Source organism: Phoxinus phoxinus, assembly GCF_949152265.1.
Source record: "Phoxinus phoxinus genome assembly, chromosome: 20".
In the NCBI taxonomy this organism is placed as follows: Eukaryota; Metazoa; Chordata; class Actinopteri; order Cypriniformes; family Leuciscidae; genus Phoxinus; species Phoxinus phoxinus.
Window position 1 is genome coordinate 29,359,028 of NC_136895.1, and position 17,902 is coordinate 29,376,929.

General features: G+C 45.0%; 1 protein-coding gene across 1 annotated transcript in view; it reads left to right on the plus strand.

Annotated features, from left to right (window-relative positions):
• The window catches only part of fbn2b (fibrillin 2b), a gene marked incomplete at its 5' end in the record, with an annotated part of 115,593 nt that overhangs the window by 59,305 nt on the left and 38,386 nt on the right, over positions 1–17,902 (plus strand). The window contains 5 exons of the mRNA XM_079593048.1: positions 685–810; positions 892–1,017; positions 2,530–2,655; positions 2,734–2,850; positions 3,594–3,722. Coding sequence (XP_079449174.1) covers positions 685–810; positions 892–1,017; positions 2,530–2,655; positions 2,734–2,850; positions 3,594–3,722 — 624 coding nt within the window. The remainder of the gene's footprint in view (positions 1–684; positions 811–891; positions 1,018–2,529; positions 2,656–2,733; positions 2,851–3,593; positions 3,723–17,902) is intronic.

A 17,902-nucleotide genomic window follows, 5' to 3' on the forward strand; every position in this document is an offset into this window, starting at 1 on the left:
AACAGGAGTGTGTTTCCCAAAACCATCGTTAGCTAACTATCACAAGTTATGTCGCTATCAGCAGTTCAACGAGTCAGTGTTTCCCGAAACCATCGTTACAACGAACATTCGCAAACAGCATCGCAGAGTTGTTTGTGTGAGCGACAGATCTCGACCTGTGGTTAGAAGCAGAGTTTATAGTTTTTATGACACGTAAACTTAATATCCTTATCTTGAGCCAAATAAGCAGGCTTACATTCAGTACAATCTATATCTTTTATTTTGAACGCATACAAAGTCACTTACGTCTTGTAGTTTGTCAAGAGATTTAAAGTGTAGTTTTTGAAGAGTGTGCATGTGTGAACGAGCTCTAGTACGCAAGAACGAGTCTATGATTGAATCTGGAAATAAGCAAAATAACTGAGAAAAATTAGAAATAGTCCTCAGATGACATGTCTGTAATTTATAGCAAAACATCTAGCATTAATTTGATCTCAAACAGATTAATTAAAAGTAGTTTTTACGTGCATGACATCATTAACCAACGTGGTTGAACGACCACTTTGCGACAGTACGGTTTCGGGAAACAGTCGTGACTCGCTAGTTGATTTCTTCAACGATGCATCGTACTATGAGAGTTAAACAGCGAGTTACGTCGTTGTACGGGAAACGCACTCCTGATCACACAAACTTTTCCTCCGTCAGATATCGATGAGTGTCGCGAGATCTCGGGCATCTGCGCTAACGGCGTGTGCATCAACCAGATCGGGAGCTTCCGCTGCGAGTGTCCCATGGGCTTCAGCTACAACAACATCCTGCTCATATGTGAAGGTAACGGCGCTCCTGACGCATTTTCACCGAAGATTGTTCTCCATTTCTTGACTTACGCCTTCTGGACTTTTCCCACCACAGATATCGACGAGTGCAATAGCGGCGACAACCTGTGCCAGCGCAACGCTAACTGCATCAACATCCCCGGGAGCTACCGCTGCGAGTGTTCAGCCGGATTCAAGCTGTCGCCCAGCGGAGCGTGTGTGGGTGAGGCTCCAGCTTTCACCAATAGAAACATTCAAAATCCAGAGGGGAATTTAGAACTGGAATGTGTCATAATAGAATGCACCGTTATAGAATGCGCCATAATAGAATTATTTAAGCAGTCATAATTTACTTAACTGTTTCTGCAGTTTTGATCACAATTCACCATTATAGAATTCACCAGAATACTCTGTTATCAAATGTTCCATAATAGAATGCACCAGAATGTTCCATAATAGAATGCATTAGAATGTGTCATTTTAGAATGCACCATAATTGAATGCGCCAGAATCCAACGTTATAAAATGCACCATAATGCGCCGTAAAAGAATGCTCTAGAATATGCCATTATAGAATGTGGCAGAATGCACCGTTATAAAATGCGCCGTAATTGAATGCGCTAGAAAGGACCATTATAGAATGCACTATATTAGAATGCACCATAATGCGCCGTAATAGAATGCACTAGAATGTCTTTTTAGAATGCACCATTATAGAATGCACTAGAATGTGTAATTTTAGAATGCACCATTATAGAATGCACTAGAATGTGTAATTTTAGAATGCACCATTATAGAATGCCCGTAATAGAATGCGCTAGAATGTCTTTTTAGAATGCACCATTATAGAATGCACTAGAATGTGTAATTTTAGAATGCACCATTATAGAATGCACTAGAATGTGTAATTTTAGAATGCACCATTGTAAAATGCGCCTTAACAGAATGCGCTAGATAGTGTCATAATAAAATGCGGCAAAATTAAAAATAAAACTAAATAAAATAATTTAAGCTGTTATAATTTATTAAATTGTTGCTGCACTTATGTGTACAATTTTTCTCGCAAAACTCTTCGTTTAACTGTATGTGCAGGTGTTATGTTGCGGCATCTGTATTGTAAAGTGTAAAATAGCACTACTAAAATATAACTTTTAATATATATTTGATATCTTTGTAAAACTATTATAGTATTTATTTTTTTACCTTTTAATTTGAGTTTTTCTCATTTTATTCTTTTGTACTTTTTTTATATTTAAATTTAGCTTTAATTTATTTCCATTTTAGTAATTTTAACTTATTTTATTTCAATTAGTTGCCAGGGTTTTTCATCTTATATTTATATTTTATTTCAGCTTTATTTCAATGAACAAAAACTGTCACAAGTCTTGTTTATTTTAGCCTTCATTATTTCAACTTAGTTTTAAAATAATCGTGTACAACAGCGGAATGCGTGGTGAAAAGCTACATTACCCATAATGCTGTTCAGAAAATTCCACCAATCAGAGTAAAAAAAACAACACATGCCAAAAAATCTCTTAAGCTCCGCCCACTTCTGTGTAGCACTGCGAATGACGTAATTGAGTCAACGCTCTCAAAATACTTCAATATTTTAGAAAAAATACTTCCGGAACCAACGCCTACCGAAAAAATAATAAACTGACAAAAGTGCATAATGAAATGACTAAAACTGAAACTGAAAATGTAAAAGTTGTAAATATGAATGCCTGTTCCTCAGACCGCAACGAGTGTCAGGAGATCCCGAACGTCTGCAGTCACGGGGAGTGCATCGACACTCAGGGCAGCTTCCGCTGTCTGTGCCACAACGGCTTCAAGACCACGCCGGACCAGACCATGTGCATGGGTGAGTGAGCGTCCGCATGTTCTCCCGCGGGAAGCGCTCCGACGCGGATCCTGACTGTGATGTCATTGTGTCCGGCAGATATCGACGAGTGTGACCGGCAGCCGTGTGGAAACGGCACGTGTAAGAACACCGTGGGCTCGTACAACTGCCTGTGCTTCCCCGGATTCGAGCTCACGCACAACAACGACTGCATGGGTGAGTCACGCAATCACAAAAATCACAAAAATTCACACCAATCACAAAAATCACATTGCATTTATTCTATTAAATATATTTTACAAAAGATTTAATATAATAAATGCTCATGCTTTTTCCCTTTTCTTAAGATAAAATACCCATTAAAATGGCAAAGATATAATATAATTTTGCTTTTATTTTATTAAATCTACTATTTCTGCATTTTTTTACCTAAAATGCACTTTAAAATGCCAATGAGAAAATATTTTTTGCATACATCTATTATACTGTATATATATATATATATTATTTTTTCTCACAAAATATTTACTAAAAAAGGCAGAATGCATGTGCATTTATTTTAAGACAGAATGTCTGAAGAGAAAAAATATTTTTGCATTTATTGTATTAAATAATAATAAATGTTCTTGCTTTTGAAATAAATGAAAATGCCCTTTAAAACGCCAACGAGAGAATATATTTTGTTATTAACCCTGTCTAATTAGTATATGCAATCAATTAAGAAGCAAAATCCAAAAATGTAGGATTTTGAAATATGAGATATTATGCTAAATGCTGTGTATGAGCAAAAAAAATGTGCAATGTAAATGCCGAAGATAATTTCATGTTGGATATTATTTTGGATGTTAATGAACATGAAGTTGCACAGTATTGATCATCATTCATGTTTGATTGTAATAACTGTGTGTAATGATGAAAGCGGAGGTATCTGAGATCTGACAGGTGTGTGTGATTGACAGATGTCGACGAGTGCAGTGTTCACTCCAGTCAGGTGTGCAGGAACGGCCAGTGCATCAACAGCATGGGCTCCTTCAGGTGTTTGTGTCTGGACGGGTATAACCTGACGCCGGACGGCAAGAACTGTGTCGGTGAGAGCAAATAAACCTCATCATAGATCCATAAAACCTTCCTATTGACCAACAAACCTTTCCAGTTCCTCCTGTAGACGACCGTAGCAGAGTTAATCACTCCTAAAGATCCTCACAGTCCATCAGGAGGAGCTAGCAGATCTCCAGGGGAAACACTGAGTCATAGTGGGGCAAAGTCGTATTACTTCAAAATAAGAGTCCCCACACAGCAAAGTTTTTTTTTTTTTTTTTTTTTTGGAAAATAAATATTAACATTTACAGTTTATACATAAAATATAATCGTTCATAAATACTTATTTGTTTAAATATTATTTTGCAATTGAATTAGATGACACATGGTTTTTGTTTAGTTATTAATGGTGCTTGCTTTAGCAAGGCATCATTATTGTTATTGCTCATACTTATTAATGGTGCTTGCTTTAGCAAGGCATCATTATTGTTATCCGTCATACTTATTATTAATGGTGCTTGCCTATAGGCAAAGCAACATTAGTGTTATTGCTCATACTTATTAATGGTGCTTGCTTTAGCAAGGCATCATTATTGTTATCCGTCATACTTATTATTAATGGTGCTTGCCTATAGGCAAAGCACATTAGTGTTATTGCTCATACTTATTATTCTTTTTTTTATTCTTTTTATTCCGCCGCTTTTTTGACGCGCTACTCCTCCCGCAGCTTTTGTCACAGACCCCTGAATGAGGTGTCAAAACGTGCGGCCTATTCGGGAATGGTGTGCTATGACTTTTATAAGCGATCGGGGGTGCGGTGGTCGCCCCAGGGGCGAAAAAGTCGACGAAAAAACGCATAGACTTAACATTACGTCAAACTTTGACGAGTCATAGCTCAGAGTTGGGATTTCGTAGAAATGTGAAATTTACCACATTTGGAGAGGCTGGCAGGCTCTGTAAGAACATACCTCACAATGGGGTAAAAGTTGCACCCCTGGGGGGCAGGAGCGGCCCAAACTTTTCCTATTGACTTAACATGGTGTAGGACGGCCCATGAAATGGAGAGAGAGAGAGAGTAAGCGATTTTGTATTGAACATAACTCTGGATCACAGTGTCATAGAGACAAGGGGGCGGGCTCATTTTACTCAGACGACCAATCAGTCTCTCCGGATCATTGTGAAGCTATCAGGCCACGCCCCTAGCAACCATTTAGAGCACCTTAGCAACAAGTTCCATAGACTTCCATTGAAAGAGATCAAATGGATATCTCTGGATAGAAGAGTCATAGAAACATGAGGGTGGTCTCGTTTGACTCGGGGCAGCAAACAGCCAATCATGAATCACATCAACACTTCCTAGCCCCTCCCTAGCAACCATTGTCGAGCACCTTAGCAACCAAAATTCACAGACTCATAGCTCAGAGCAAGGATGTCGCAGAAACGTGTAATTTGGCACATTTAAAGAGACTGGCAGGCTCTGTAAGAACATACCACACAATGGGGTAAAAGTTGCACCCCTGGGGGGCAGGAGGGGCCCAAAGTTGCCCCAATGAAGTACTATGGTGTAGGACAGCCCATGAAATGGGCTGTCCTACACCATAGTAAGCGATATTCTATTGAACATAACTCTGGATCACATTTGAAGAGGCTGGTAGGCTCTGTAACAACATACCACACAATGGGGTAAAAGTTGCACCCCTGGGGGGCAGGACCGGCCCAAAGTAGCCCCATTCACGTACTATGGTGTAGGACAGCCCATGAAATGGGCTGTCCTACACCATAGAAACCGCATTTGTATTGAACATAACTCTGGATCACAGTGTCATAGAAACAAGGGGGCGGGCTCATTTTACTCAGACGACCAATCAGTCTCTCAGGATCATTGTGAAGCTTTCAAGCCACGCCCTAGCAACCATTTAGAGCTCCTTAGCAACAAGCTCCATAGACTTCCATTGAAAGACATCAAAGGGATATCTCAGGATATAAGTGTCATAGAAACACGAGGGTTGGCTCGTTTGACTTGGGGCAGCAAACAGCCAATCCCCAATCACCTCAACACTTCCTAGCCCCTCCCTAGCAACCATTGTCGAGCACCTTAGCAACCAAAATCCAGACAGGGATATCTTCCATTCTGAATGTCACAGAGATGTGGGAGTTGGTTTATATCATTCATACTGACAAGTAGCCTTTGGAGTTTCATGATTGGCAGCTGCCAAGCCACTCCCTAGCAACAAAAGAGAGTACCCTAGCAACCGTTTTGCAAGGCGTATATCTCTGCATCAGAACATCGTATAGAGATGGGGGTTGGCTCTTTTGACTCATGCTAGCAAACAGGACTTGCTACATGCTACACATGCTAGCAGTGATTAGCTACATGCTAATTTTGATTAGCTAAGTGCTAAATCATGCCAAGAAAATGCTACAAACACCATAGTAACCATCTGTGACAACTACCAACCACCTAGTAACACCATAGCAACTACCCAGAATACCCTAGCAACTGCCTAACAACGCCCTAGCGACCACAAAAAATACCCTAGCAACTGCCTAGCAACCATCCAGAACACCCTAGCAACTGCCTAGCAACACCCTAGCAACCACCCAGAATACCCTAGCAACCACCTAGCAACCACCCAGAATACCCTAGCAACCACCTAGCAACCACCCAGAACACCCTAGCAACCGCCTAGCAAAAGCCTAGCAACCACCCAGAACACCCTAGCAACTGCCTAGCAACCACCCAGAACACCCTAGCAACCACCTAGCAACCGCCTAGCAACCACCCAGAACACCCTAGCAACCACCTAGCAACCGCCTAGCAACCACCCAGAACTCCCTAGCAACCACCCAGAACCCCCTAGCAACCACCCAGAACATCCTAGCAACCGCCTAGCAACCACCCAGAACACCCTAGCAACCACCCAGAACCCCCTAGCAACCACCCAGAACATCCTAGCAACCGCCTAGCAACCACCCAGAACACCCTAGCAACCGCCTAGCAACCGCCCATAACACCCTAGCAACTGCCTAGCAACCATCCAGAACACCCTAGCAACTGCCTAGCAACCATCCAGAACACCCTAGCAACCACCCGGACAACATGAATAAGCCATATCTCAGCAGCAGAACATCGTACAGACATGGTTGTTGGCTCGTACGCAATCATGTATCTCACCCTAGCAACCGGGTCGTGTTTTTTGCCACTGCAAGCACCATTCACATTTTCTTCTGGAAATGTACGTTCTAGTTAATGGTGCTTGCCTATAGGCAAAGCAACATTAGTGTTCTCCTCCATACTTATAATAATTATTATTCTTCCACACAAAAGTTCGGCGCGAAACTCGCCCCGCACCGTTTGTCACAGACCCCTGAGTGAGGTGTCAAATCGACCGGCTCATTGAGGAGAGGTGTGCTATATCTTTTCTAAGCGATCGGGTGTACGATGTTCGCACAGCGGACGAAAAAGCGGCCAAAAAAGTCCCATTGACTTAACATTGCGGAATTTTCAGAAATTCAAATCCCAACTGTCATTTTTCACACACACAGACACAAAGGGGCTGACACCCCTGCATGTCTCCCCCTCTCTCTCCCTCAGAGGATTTATATTATCCAGCAGCCAATAAGTAATGGCCTAAAATCTTCATAGCCACACCATAGCAACCAGTTACAGCACCCTAGCAACCATAGGCTATAGGCACGAGGCCGCAGGCCTCGTGCACTCATTATAATGCACTCGTTTAATAGAGATTTTAAATACTCTATAAAAACTCTAACCTTAGCCCTAACCCCATAGTAACCATCTGTGGAGCCCTAGCAACCACCCTGAAGTCCCTAGCAACTGCCTAGCAACCGCCTAGCAACCACCCAGAACACCCTAGCAACTGCCTAGTAACCACCTAGCAACCACCTAGAATGGCCTAAAATATTCATAGCCACACCATAGCAACCAGTTACAGCACCCTAGCAACCATAGGCTATAGGCACGAGGCCGCAGGCCTCGTGCACTCATTATAATGCACTCGTTTAATAGAGATTTTAAATACTCTATAAAAACTCACTCATAGGCACGAGGCCGCAGGCCTCGTGCACTCATTATAATGCACTCGTTTAATAGAGATTTTAAATACTCTGCGGCCGAGTGCCTAACCTTAGCCCTAACCCCATAGTAACCATCTGTGAAAACTACCAACCACCTAGTAACACCATAGCAACCACCAAAAATACCTTAGCAACCACCCTGAACACCCTAGCAACCACCTAACAACCACCCAGAACACCCTAGCAACCGCCTAGCAACCACCCAATACACCCTAGCAACCGCCTAGCAACCACCCAGAACACCCTAGCAACCGCCTAGCAACCATCCAGAACACCCTAGCAACCACCTAGCAACCACCCAGAATACCCTAGAAACCACCTAGCAACCACCCAGAACACCCTAGCAACCAACCGAACAACATGAATAAGCCATATCTCAGCAGCAGAACATCTTACAGATATGGTTGTTGGCTCGTATGCAATCATGTACCACACTCTAGCAACCGGGTCGTGTTTTTTGCCACTGCAAGCACCATTCACATTTTCTTCTGGAAATGTACGTTCTAGTTAATGGTGCTTGCTTTAGCAAGGCATCATTATTGTTATCCGTCATACTTATTATTCTTCTTTTTATTCCGCCGTTTTTTTGACGCGCTACTCCTCCCGCAGTTTTTGTCACAGACCCATGAATGAGGTGTCAAAACGTGCGGCCTATTCGGGAATGGTGTGCTATGACTTTTATAAGCGATCGGGGGTGCGGTGTTCGCCCCAGGGGCGAAAAAGTCGCCGAAAAATCCCATAGACTTAACATTGCGTCAAACTTTGACGCCTCATAGCTCAGAGCGAGGATTTTGCAGAAATGTGAAATTTACCACATTTGGAGAGGTTGGCAGGCTCTGTAAGAATATACCTCACAATGGGGTAAAAGTTGCACCCCTGGGGGGCAGGAGCGCCCGAAAGTTTCCCATTGACTTAACATGGTGTAGGACGGCCCATGAAATGGAGAGAGAGAGAGAGTAAGCGATTTTGTATTGAACATAACTCTGGATCACAGTGTCATAGAGACAAGGGGGCGGGCTCATTTTACTCAGACGACCAATCAGTCTCTCAGGGTCATTGTGAAGCTATCAGGCCACGCCCCTAGCAACCATTTAGAGCACCTTAGCAACAAGTTCCATAGACTTCCATTGAAAGAGATCAAATGGATATCTCTGGATAGAAGAGTCATAAAAACATGAGTGTGGTCTCGTTTGACTCAGGGCAGCAAACAGCCAATCATGAATCACATCAACACTTCCTAGCCCCTCCCTAGCAACCATTGTCGAGCACCTTAGCAACCAAAATTCACAGACTCATAGCTCAGAGCAAGGATGTCGCAGAAACGTGTAATTTGGCACATTTAAAGAGACTGGCATCTCTGTAAGAACATACCACACAATGGGGTAAAAGTTGCACCCCTGGGGGGCAGGAGGGGCCCAAAGTTGCCCCAATGAAGTACTATGGTGTAGGACAGCCCATGAAATGGGCTGTCCTACACCATAGTAAGCGATATTCTATTGAACATAACTCTGGATCACATTTGAAGAGGCTGGTAGGCTCTGTAACAACATAGCACACAATGGGGTAAAAGTTGCACCCCTGGGGGGCAGGAGGGGCCCAAAGTTGCCCCAATGAAGTACTATGGTGTAGGACAGCCCATGAAATGGGCTGTCCTACACCATAGTAAGCGATATTCTATTGAACATAACTCTGGATCACATTTGAAGAGGCTGGTAGGCTCTGTAACAACATACCACACAATGGGGTAAAAGTTGCACCGCTGGGGGGCAGGACCGGCCCAAAGTTGCCCCATTCACGTACTATGGTGTAGGACAGCCCATGAAATGGGCTGTCCTACACCATAGAAACCGCATTTGTATTGAACATAACTCTGGATCACAGTGTCATAGAGACAAGGGGGCGGGCTCATTTTACTCAGACGACCAATCAGTCTCTCAGGATCATTGTGAAGCTTTCAAGCGACGCCCTAGCAACCATTTAGAGCTCCTTAGCAACAAGCTCCATAGACTTCCATTGAAAGACATCAAAGGGATATCTCAGGATAGAAGTGTCATAGAAACATGAGGGTGGGCTCGTTTGACTCGGGGCAGCAAACAGCCAATCCCCAATCACCTCAACACATTCTAGCCCCTCCCTAGCAACCATTGTCGTGCACCTAAGCAACCAAAATCCAAAGAGGGATATCTTAAATTCTGAATGTCACAGAGACGTGGGAGTTGGTTTATATCATTCATACTGACAAGCAGCCTTTGGAGTTTCATGATTGGCGCTGCCAAGCCACTCCCTAGCAACAAAAGAGAGTACCCTAGCAACCATTTTGCAAGACCTATATCTCTGCATCAAAACATCGTATAGAGATGGGGGTTGGTTTATACATTCACACTGACTTTGGAGCTTCATGATTGGCAAATGCCAAGACACTCCCTAGCAACCAAACAGATTACCCTAGCAACCGTTTTGCAAGGCGTATATCTCTGCATCAGAACATCGTATAGAGATGGGGGTTGGCTCTTTTGACTCATGCTAGCAAACAGGACTTGCTACATGCTACACATGCTAGCAGTGAATAGCTACATGCTAATTTTGATTAGCTAAGTGCTAAATCATGCCAAGACAATGCTACAAACTCCATAGTAACCATCTGTGACAACTACCAACAACCTAGTAACACCATAGCAACTACCCGGAATACCCTAGCAACTGCCTAGCAACGCCCTAGCAACCACAAAAATACCCTAGCAACTGCTTAGCAACGCCCTAGCAACCACCCAGAATACCCTAGCAACTGCCTAGCAACGCCCAAGTAACCACCCAGAACACCCTAGCAACTGCCTAGCAACACCCTAGCAACCACCCAGAATACCCTAGCAACCGCCTAGCGACCACCCAGAACACCCTAGCAACTGCCTAGCAACACCCTAGCAACCACCCAGAACACCCTAGCAACCACCTAGCAACCACCATGAACACCCTAGCAACTGCCTAGCAACGCCCTAGCAACCAACCAGAACACCCTAGCAACCGCCTAGCAACCACCCAGAACACCCTAGCAACCGCCTAGCAACGGCCTAGCAACCACCCAAAACACCCTAGCAACCACCCAGAACACCCTAGCAACCAACCGAACAACATGAATAAGCCATATCTCAGCAGCAGAACATCGTACAGACATGGTTGTTTGCTCGTATGCAATCATGTACCACACTCTAGCAACCGGGTCGTGTTTTTTGCCACTGCAAGCACCATTCACATTTTCTTCTGGAAATGTACGTTCTAGTTCTTCTTATTATTATTCCACACAAAAGTTTGGCGCGAAACTCGCCCCGCACCGTTTGTCACAGACCCCTGAGTGAGGTGTCAAAACGACCGGCTCATTGAGGAGAGGTGTGCTATATCTTTTCTAAGCGATCGGGTGTACGATGTTCGCACAGCGGACGAAAAAGCGGCCAAAAAAGTCCCATTGACTTAACATTGCGGAATTTTCAGAAATTCAAATCCCAACTGTCATTTTTCACACACACAGACACAAAGGGCCTGACACCCCTGCATGTCTCCCCCTCTCTCTCCCTCAGAGGATTTATATTATCCAGCAGCCAATAAGTAATGGCCTAAAATCTTCATAGCCACACCATAGCAACCAGTTACAGCACCCTAGCAACCATAAGCTATAGGCACGAGGCCGCAGGCCTCGTGCACTCATTATAATGCACTCGTTTAATAGAGATTTTAAATACTCTATAAAAACTCACTCGTAGGCACGAGGCCGCAGGCCTCGTGCCTAACCTTAGCCCTAACCCCATAGTAACCATCTGTGAAAACTACCAACCACCTAGTAACACCATAGCAACCAGTTACAGCACCCAAGCAACCATAGGCTATAGGCACGAGGCCGCAGGCCTCGTGCACTCATTATAATGCACTCGTTTAATAACACAACCACTCAAAATACCTTAGAACTCCCTAGCAACACCCTAGCAACTACCCAAAATACCTTAGAACTCCCTAGCAACACCATAGCAACCACCCAAAACACCTTAAAACACCCTAGGAACCACCCATAACACCCTAGCAACCACCCAAAATACCTTAGAACTCCCTAGCAACACCATAGCAACCACCCAAAATACCTCATAACTCCCTAGCAACCACCCAAAATACCTCAGAACTCCCTAGTAACACCGTAGCAACCACCCAAAATACCTTAGAACTCCCTAGCAACACCCTAGCAACCACCCAAAATACCTCAGAACTCCCTAGCAACCACCCAGAACACCCTAGCAACTGCCTAGCAACCACCCAGAACACCCTAGCAACCGCCTAGCAACCACCCAGAACACCCTAGCAACTGCCTAGTAACCACCTAGAACACCCTAGCAACTGCCTAGCAACCACCCAAAACACCCTAGTAACCACCCAGAACACCCTAGCAACCAACCCAAAACATGAATAAGCCATATCTCAGCAGCAGAACATCGTACAGACATGGTTGTTGGCTCGTATGCAATCATGTACCACACTCTAGCAACCGAGTGGTGAGTTTTGCCACTGCAAGCACCATTCACATTTTCTTCTGGAAATGTACGTTCTAGTTATTAATGGTGCTTGCTTTAGCAAGGCATCATTATTGTTATTGCTCATACTTATTATTCTTCTTCTTCTTCTTCCACTTTTTTTTCGTCTCGCTACTCCTCCCGCAGTTTTTGTCACAGACCCATGAATGAGGTGTCAAAACGTGCGGCCTATTTGGGAATGGTGTGCTATGACTTTTATAAGCGATCCGGCGTACGATGTTCGCCCGACGGGCGAAATAGCAGCGAAAAAAAACGCATTGACTTACATTGAAAAAAACGTAAAACGCCTCATAGCTCAGAGCGAGGATTTCGTAGAAATGTGAAATTTACGACATTTGTAGAGGCTGGCAGGCTCTTTAAGAATATACCTCACAAAGGGGTAAAAGTTGCACCCCTGGGGGGCAGGAGCGGCCCAAAGTTTTCCCATTCATTGTCTATGGCATAGGACGGCCCATGAAATGGGCCGTCCTACACCATAGTAAGCGATTTTGTATTGAACATAACTCTGGATCACAGTGTCATAGAGACAAGGGGGCGGGCTCATTTTACTCAGACGACCAATCAGTCTCTCAGGATCATTGTGAAGCTATCAGGCCACGCCCCTAGCAACCATTTAGAGCACCTTAGCAACAAGTTCCATAGACTTCCATTGAAAGAGATCAAATGGATATCTCTGGATAGAAGAGTCATAGAAACATGAGGGTGGGCTCGTTTGACTCGGGGCAGCAAACAGCCAATCGTGAATCACATCAACACTTCCTAGCCCCTCCCTAGCAACCATTGTCGAGCACCTTAGCAACCAAAATTCACAGACTCATAGCTCAGAGCAAGGATGTCGCAGAAACGTGTAATTTGGCACATTTAAAGAGACTGGCAGGCTCTGTAAGAACATACCACACAATGGGGTAAAAGTTGCACCCCTGGGGGGCAGGAGGGGCCCAAAGTTGCCCCAATGAAGTACTATGGTGTAGGACAGCCCATGAAATGGGCTGTCCTACACCATAGTAAGCGATATTCTATTGAACATAACTCTGGATCACATTTGAAGAGGCTGGTAGGCTCTGCAACAACATACCACACAATGGGGTAAAAGTTGCACCCCTGGGGGGCAGGAGGGGCCCAAAGTTGCCCCATTCACGTACTATGGTGTAGGACAGCCCTTCATGGGCTGTCCTACACCATAGAAACCGCATTTGTAATGAACATAACTCTGGATCACAGTGTCATAGAGACAAGGGGGCGGGCTCATTTTACTCAGACGACCAATCAGTCTCGCAGGATCATTGTGAAGCTTTCAAGCCACGCCCTAGCAACCATTTAGAGCTCCTTAGCAACAAGCTCCATAGACTTCCATTGAAAGACATCAAAGGGATATCTCAGGATAGAAGTGTCATAGAAACATGAGGGTGGGCTCGTTTGACTCGGGGCAGCAAACAGCCAATCCCCAATCACCTCAACACATCCTAGCCCCTCCCTAGCAACCATTGTCGAGTACCTTAGCAACCAAAATCCAAAGAGGGATATCTTCCATTCTGAATGTCATGGAGACGTAGGAGTTGGTTTATATCATTCACACTGACAAACAGCCTTTGGAGTTTCATGATTGGCAGCTGCCAAGCCACTCCCTAGCAACAAAACAGAGTACCCTAGCAACCATTTTGCAAGACCTATATCTCTGCATCAAAACATCGTATAGAGATGGGGGTTGGTTTATACATTCACACTGACTTTGGAGCTTCATGATTGGCAAATGCCAAGACACTCCTTAGCAACCAAACAGATTACCCTAGCAACCGTTTTGCAAGGCGTATATCTCTGCATCAGAACATCGTATAGAGATGGGGGTTGGCTCTTTTGACTCATGCTAGCAAACAGGACTTGCTACATGCTACACATGCTAGCAGTGAATAGCTACATGCTAATATTGATTAGCTAAGTGCTAAATCATGCCAATAAAATGCTACAAACACCATAGTAACCATCTGTGACAACTACCAACCACCAAGTAACACCATAGCAACTACCCAGAATACCCTAGCAACTGCCTAGCAACCACCCAGAACACCCTAGCAACCGCCTAGCAACCACCTAGCAACCGCCTAGCAAACACCCAGAACACCCTAGCAACCGCCTAGCAACCACCCAGAACACTCTAGCAACCGCCTAACAACCAACCAGAACACCCTAGCAACCGCCTAGCAACCGCCTAGCAACCACCCAGAACACCCTAGCAACCACCTAGCAACCGCCTAGCAACCACCCAGAACACCCTAGCAACCGCCTAGCAACCACCCAATACACCCTAGCAACCGCCTAGCAACCACCCAGAACACCCTAGCAACCGCCTAGCAACCACCCAGAACACCCTAGCAACCGCCTAGCAACCACCCAATACACCCTAGCAACCACCTAGCAACCACCCAGAACTTCCTAGCAACCGCCTAGCAACCACCCAGAACACCCTAGCAACCGCCTAGCAACCACCCAGAACACCCTAGCAACTGCCTAGCAACCACCCAGAACACCCTAGCAACCGGCTAGCAACCACCCAGAACACCCTAGCAACTGCCTAGCAACCACCTAGAACACCCTAGCAACTGCCTAGCAACCACCCAAAACAACCTAGTAACCACCCATAACACCCTACCAACCAACCGAACAACATGAATAAGCCATATCTCAGCAGCAGAACATCGTACAGACATGGTTGTTGGCTCGTATGCAATCATGTACCACACTCTAGCAACCGAGTGGTGAGTTTTGCCACTGCAAGCACCATTCACATTTTCTTCTGGAAATGTACGTTCTAGTTCTTTTTATTCTTCCACACAAAAGTTTGGCGCGCTACTCCTCCTGGACCGTTTGTCACACACCCCTGAATGAGGTGTCAAAACGTGCGGCCTATTCGGGAATCGTGTGCTATTACTTTTATAAGCGATCGGGGGTGCGGTGGTCGCCCCAGGGGCGAAAAAGTCGACGAAAAATCCCATAGACTTAACATTGCGTCAAACTTTGACGAGTCATAGCTCAGAGCGAGGATTTCGTAGAAATGTGAAATTTACCACATTTGAAGAGGCTGGCAGGCTCTGTAAGAACATACCTCACAATGGGGTAAAAGTTGCACCCCTGGGGGGCAGGAGTGGCCCAAAGTTTCCCATTGACTTAACATGGTGTAGGACGGCCCATGTAAAGCATGCGTTTTTCCTACTATGGTAAATTGCATAGGGATTTTGTATTGAACATAGCTCTGGATCACAGTGTCATAGAGACAAGGGGGCGGGCTCATTTTACTCAGAAGACCAATCAGCATCTCAGGATCATTGTGAAGCTATCAAGCCACGCCCCTAGCAACCATTGTCGAGCAGCTTAGCAACCAAAATTCACAGACTCATAGCTCAGAGCAAGGATGTCGCAGAAACGTGTAATTTGGCACATTTAAAGAGACTGGCAGGCTCTGTAAGAACATACCACACAATGGGGTAAAAGTTGCACCCCTGGGGGGCTGGAGGGCCCCAAAGTTGCCCCAATGAAGTACTATGGTGTAGGACAGCCCATGAAATGGGCTGTCCTACACCATAGTAAGCGATATTCTATTGAACATAACTCTGGATCACATTTGAAGAGGCTGGTAGGCTCTGTAACAACATACCACACAATGGGGTAAAAGTTGCACCCCTGGGGGGCAGGACCGGCCCGAAGTTGCCCTATTCACGTACTATGGTGTAGGACAGCCCATGAAATGGGCTGTCCTACACCATAGAAACCGCATTTGTATTGAACATAACTCTGGATCACAGTGTCATAGAGACAAGGGGGCAGGCTCATTTTACTCAGACGACCAATCAGTCTCTCAGGATCATTGTGAAGCTATCAAGCCACGCCCCTAGCAACCATTGTCGAGCAGCTTAGCAACCAAAATTCACAGACTCATAGCTCAGAGCAAGGATTTCGCAGAAACGTGTAATTTGGCACATTTAAAGAGACTGGCAGGCTCTGTAAGAACATACCACACAATGGGGTAAAAGTTGCACCCCTGGGGGGCAGGAGGGGCCCAAAGTTGCCCCAATGAAGTACTATGGTGTAGGACAGCCCATGAAATGGGCTGTCCTACACCATAGTAAGCGATATTCTATTGAACATAACTCTGGATCACATTTGAAGAGGCTGGTAGGCTCTGTAACAACATACCACACAATGGGGTAAAAGTTGCACCCCTGGGGGGCAGGAGGGGCCCAAAGTTGCCCCAATGAAGTACTATGGTGTAGGACAGCCCATGAAATGGGCTGTCCTACACCATAGAAACCGCATTTGTATTGAACATAACTCTGGATCACAGTGTCATAGAGACAAGGGGGCGGGCTCATTTTACTCAGACAACCAATCAGTCTCTCAGGATCACTGTGAAGCTATCAAGCCACGCCCTAGCAACCATTTAGAGCACCTTAGCAACAAAATCCATAGACTTCCATTGAAAGACATCAAATGGATATCTCTGGATAGAAGTGTCATAGAAACATGAAGGTTGGCTCGTTTGACTCGGGGCAGAAAACAGCCAATCCCCAATCACCTCAACACATCCTAACCCCTCCCTAGCAACCATTGTCGAGCACCTTAGCAACCAAAATCCAAAGAGGGATATCTTCCATTCTGAATGTCACAGAGACGTGGGAGTTGGTTTATATCATTCATACTGACAAGCAGCCTTTGGAGTTTCATGATTGGCAGCTGTCAAGCCACTCCCTAGCAACAAAAGAGAGTACCCTAGCAACCATTTTGCAAGACCTATATCTCTGCATCAAAACATCGTATAAAGATGGGGGTTGGTTTATACATTCACACTGACTTTGGAGCTTCATGATTGGCAAATGCCAAGACACTCCCTAGCAACCAAACAGATTACCCTAGCAACCGTTTTGCATGGCGTATATCTCTGCATCAGAACATCGTATAGAGATGGGGGTTGGCTCTTTTGACTCATGCTAGCAAACAGGACTTGCTACATGCTACACATGCTAGCAGTGAATAGCTACATGCTAATATTGATTAGTTAAGTGCTAAATCATGCCAATAAAATGCTACAAACACCATAGTAACCATCTGTGACAACTTCCAACCACCTAGTAACACCATAGCAACTACCCAGAATACCATAGCAACTGCCTAGCAACCACCCAGAACACCCTAGCAACCACCCAGAACACCCTAGCAACCACCTAGCAACCACCCAGAACACCTTAGCAACCGCGTAGCAAATGCCTAGCATCCGCCCATAACACCCTAGCAACTGCCTAGCAACCATCCAGAACACCCTAGCAACTGCCTAGCAACCATCCAAAACACCCTAGCAACCACCCGGACAACATGAATAAGCCATATCTCAGCTGCAGAACATCGTACAGACATGGTTGTTGGCTCGTACGCAATCATGTATCTCACCCTAGCAACCGGGTCGTGTTTTTTGCCACTGCAAGCACCATTCACATTTTCTTCTGGAAATGTACATTCTAGTTATTAATGGTGCTTGCTTTAGCAAGGCATCATTATTGTTATCCGTCATACTT